At 69.1% G+C, this 2980-nt stretch overlaps 1 protein-coding gene across 1 annotated transcript; it reads right to left on the reverse strand.

Moving 5' to 3' along the window:
- Positions 1-1786: 1786 nt before the first annotated feature.
- On the reverse strand, positions 1787-2955 carry Dio3 (deiodinase, iodothyronine, type III). Its single transcript, XM_013014911.1, has one exon. It carries the CDS (start codon positions 2820-2822, stop codon positions 1908-1910), a length of 915 nt encoding a protein of 304 aa, XP_012870365.1. The 5' UTR covers positions 2823-2955; the 3' UTR covers positions 1787-1907.
- Between the last annotated feature and the right edge of the window lie 25 nt (positions 2956-2980).

Consider the following 2980-nt stretch of genomic DNA (forward strand, 5'->3'; position numbering starts at 1 on the left):
TCCTCCCGGGGGTTTCGTGGAGTCCTTCCGAGCAGCAGCCGGGCTACTTCGAAAGCCACTCAAACTTTCCCGTGTTTAGGGCGTCCGTCCCAAAAAGTTCTCCTGGAGGGGAGCGTGGGGCCGGGCTCGGAACTGGGGGGCTGCTTCGGGGTCTCCGCCAACCCACCTGCCGCGTCCCCCCTCTCCCGCCAGCGTCCCGTGCTCAGCACTCCCCGGGGTGCGCACCGCCCCGGGGAGGCCCGGGGTCCGCGGTCCCCCCATCCCCGGCCTCGGCTCCCACAGCCACCTCGAAACTCCGTCCAGGTGTCCCTGGGGGCGCGCGTCGCCCTCACCCCGGGGTCTGCGGGGGGCGCGCGGGGTCGGGCGCGGCGGCTGCTGGGAGGGCGCCCACCCCCTTCCTGGGCTCTACCCTTCCGCTTAGCCCCCTCCCCGGCCTGCGGCGGGCGAGGGTGTGTGTGGGGGGTCGGTTCCTGTTTTCAGGGGGCAGAGGACGGGGTGCCCGGGGCAGGGGTCCCCGTGACCTCCAGCCCAGCCGTGGAAGCCGCCGTTGGGGCACGCCGGGCTGATCGTGTGCCCAGGGACCCCAGCCGCGGGCGGGGCCTGCTGGGGGCAGGTGCGCCGTTGGGGGGGAGCGAGGAGCTTGATGGGTGGGCCAGGAGTTCTAGAAAGTTCGAAGCTCCCCGCGCTGTGTCTCCTTGTCCACCGAGGCTGGGGAGGTTAGATGGCGGGAAGTCCTGGGCGCGCGCGCAGGCACGCAGGGCAGCGAGGGGGGGACCCCGAGCCCCTCCCGGCCCTCCGCCCTCCCTGCGGACCCCTTCCCGCCCCGCCCACCGCCCGCGCCCGCGCCGCCTCCTTCCAGGGTCACTGTGGGGCACGAGGGGAGGACCCGGGCTTTAATTCCCATCGCTGTTCACAGGCGAGAGAAGGAAGAGGACCAGCGGCCCCCGGCAAACAGTGTACTCCAAGTCTTTATTTTTGCAGCTCAAAAGAACTTTATATACAAGGAATCTTTCCATCCAAACCCGCGCCGGATGACCGTGGGATCAGCCCCCCCCCTCCGCCCCGCGATCGGCAGCTCCGCCTTAGGAGTCCCAGAACCCAGGACTCCAGGCTACGCCCCACCCCTGGCCCTTGGCCTCAACTCCACCTTCCCAAGGAAAACCACCTGGGTCCCTCTCCAAGGAGTTCCGGCCTCCTCTCCTCCCCTGGCGGCGCGCCCAGCCTCGCCAGCGCCCCTCAAAGCCACCTTCCTCCGGTCCCGAAGCCGACCCCCCTCTCCCTCCCACCCCATTTTCGGCGGTTCCCCGCAGGGACGCAGGGCACTCTCCCCCGCTTGCTTTAGGCGCTGTTTCGACCCCTCAGCGGTTCAGAGCCGGCTCGTGGACAAGACCAGTTAGAGTCGGTTCGTCATCAGCAGCAGGGTTCGCGAGAGCCCAAAACAAAGGGGGGGGGCTCTCCTGGCCGGGCTCTCCCACCCCTCCCCCTCCCTCAGGGACGAGACGTAGACACACTAGCAGCAGGGCTCCCGCGCGCGACAGGTGGGTACCAGGCAACTAGCGGTGAGCTGGCGGCGCTGGCGACACCCAGCTGCGCGCAGGGCGCGCGGGCGTGGCCGAGGTGCCCGCGCGCCGGCCGAGGAGCTCCAGGGAGGTGTGAGGAAGAGGAGGGGCAAGACCCTGGGACGGACCCAGGAGCGGAGCGCATCCTGCCTGCCACCCCCAGGATCCCCAGAGGCTTTCAAACGAGCCACGCAGGTACAGGTGAGTCCCAGGGAGGTCCCTGGCTCAGTATGGCCGCGACGCCGAGGTCCCACCGAACTTGACCTCGGAGGTTTGGGCCTCCTGTACGTGAGATTCAGAGGCCCGAAGGCCCTGCCCGCCACGATCGGTCTGTGATCCCTTGGCGGTCTACAAACGACGGGGCGGGGCACCGTGGAGCTGTTGGTCGTAGCGCTCCAGCCAAGTGCGCAGTTCCGAGACCTGGTAGCCATCCGGGCCCCGGCCGCCCTGGTACATGATGGTGCCACCCTGGATGACGTAGAGGCGCTCGAAGTAGGCGCCATAGGCGGAACTGCTGGAGTTGGTCATGGTGTCCAGGACCAGAGCGCAGCCAGGCGCTCCTCGCTGCAGCACCCTCGCCGCGCTGACCCGGTCCTCCAGGCTCCGGTGCTGTGGGATGACGTAGGGCGAGTCCGTGGTGACCCAGCCGTCGGAGGGGTGCGCTTCCTCGATGTAGATGATGAGGAAGTCCACGTCGCGCCGGTATTTGGTGACCAGGCGCTGGAAGGCGCTCATGCGCGCCATGAACGGTGGTCAGGTGCAGCTGCCGAAGTTGAGTACCAGCGGCCGATTCCCGTGGGCATAGTCCAGGATGCGCTGGCTCAGGAAGCCCTCGGGGAGGACCACCTCGGAGTTGGGGGCCGGCCCGCCCTCGTGCGCCTGCTTGAAGAAATCCAACTTCTGTCCGTGCCACACGGCCTTGAGCGACGCCAGGGTGCACAGGCGGTTGTCGTCGGACACGCAGATGGGTGGGTCGTCGGGGGGCGCCTCCTCGCCCTCACTGCTGAGCTCCACTTCGGGCTCGGACTGCCCCCGGTGGCTGCGGCGCAGGAAATGCTTGCGGATGCACAGGAAGTCGAGGAGCCACAGCATGAAGGCCGTGCCCAGGAAGCGCGGGAAGAGCACGAGGCACGAGGCGGTCTGGGCGCAGAGCCTCAGAGAGTGAAGCAGCAGGGAGCGGAGCATGGTGGCTGCGGGCCCCGAAGGCCCCCGGACCCCGTCGCCTTCCTGGACCACCAGCCTCGAGGCGGCCTGGCGAGGCATCTGGGTTGCGACCGCGCGGGGAGCTCAATTTATAGCCACGGCTGGAATTGGCGGGAGACTCCACCTCCGGGCCCGGGCCCGCCCCCCTGCAACTTGAGCCCGAAGGGATCACCCAGCGGCGCGGCCAATGCCCTAGAAACCGCGAGCCGGGGGCGGGC

This window comes from Dipodomys ordii, unplaced genomic scaffold, assembly GCF_000151885.1.
Source record: "Dipodomys ordii isolate 6190 unplaced genomic scaffold, Dord_2.0 Scaffold2, whole genome shotgun sequence".
Lineage (NCBI taxonomy): Eukaryota > Metazoa > Chordata > Mammalia > Rodentia > Heteromyidae > Dipodomys > Dipodomys ordii.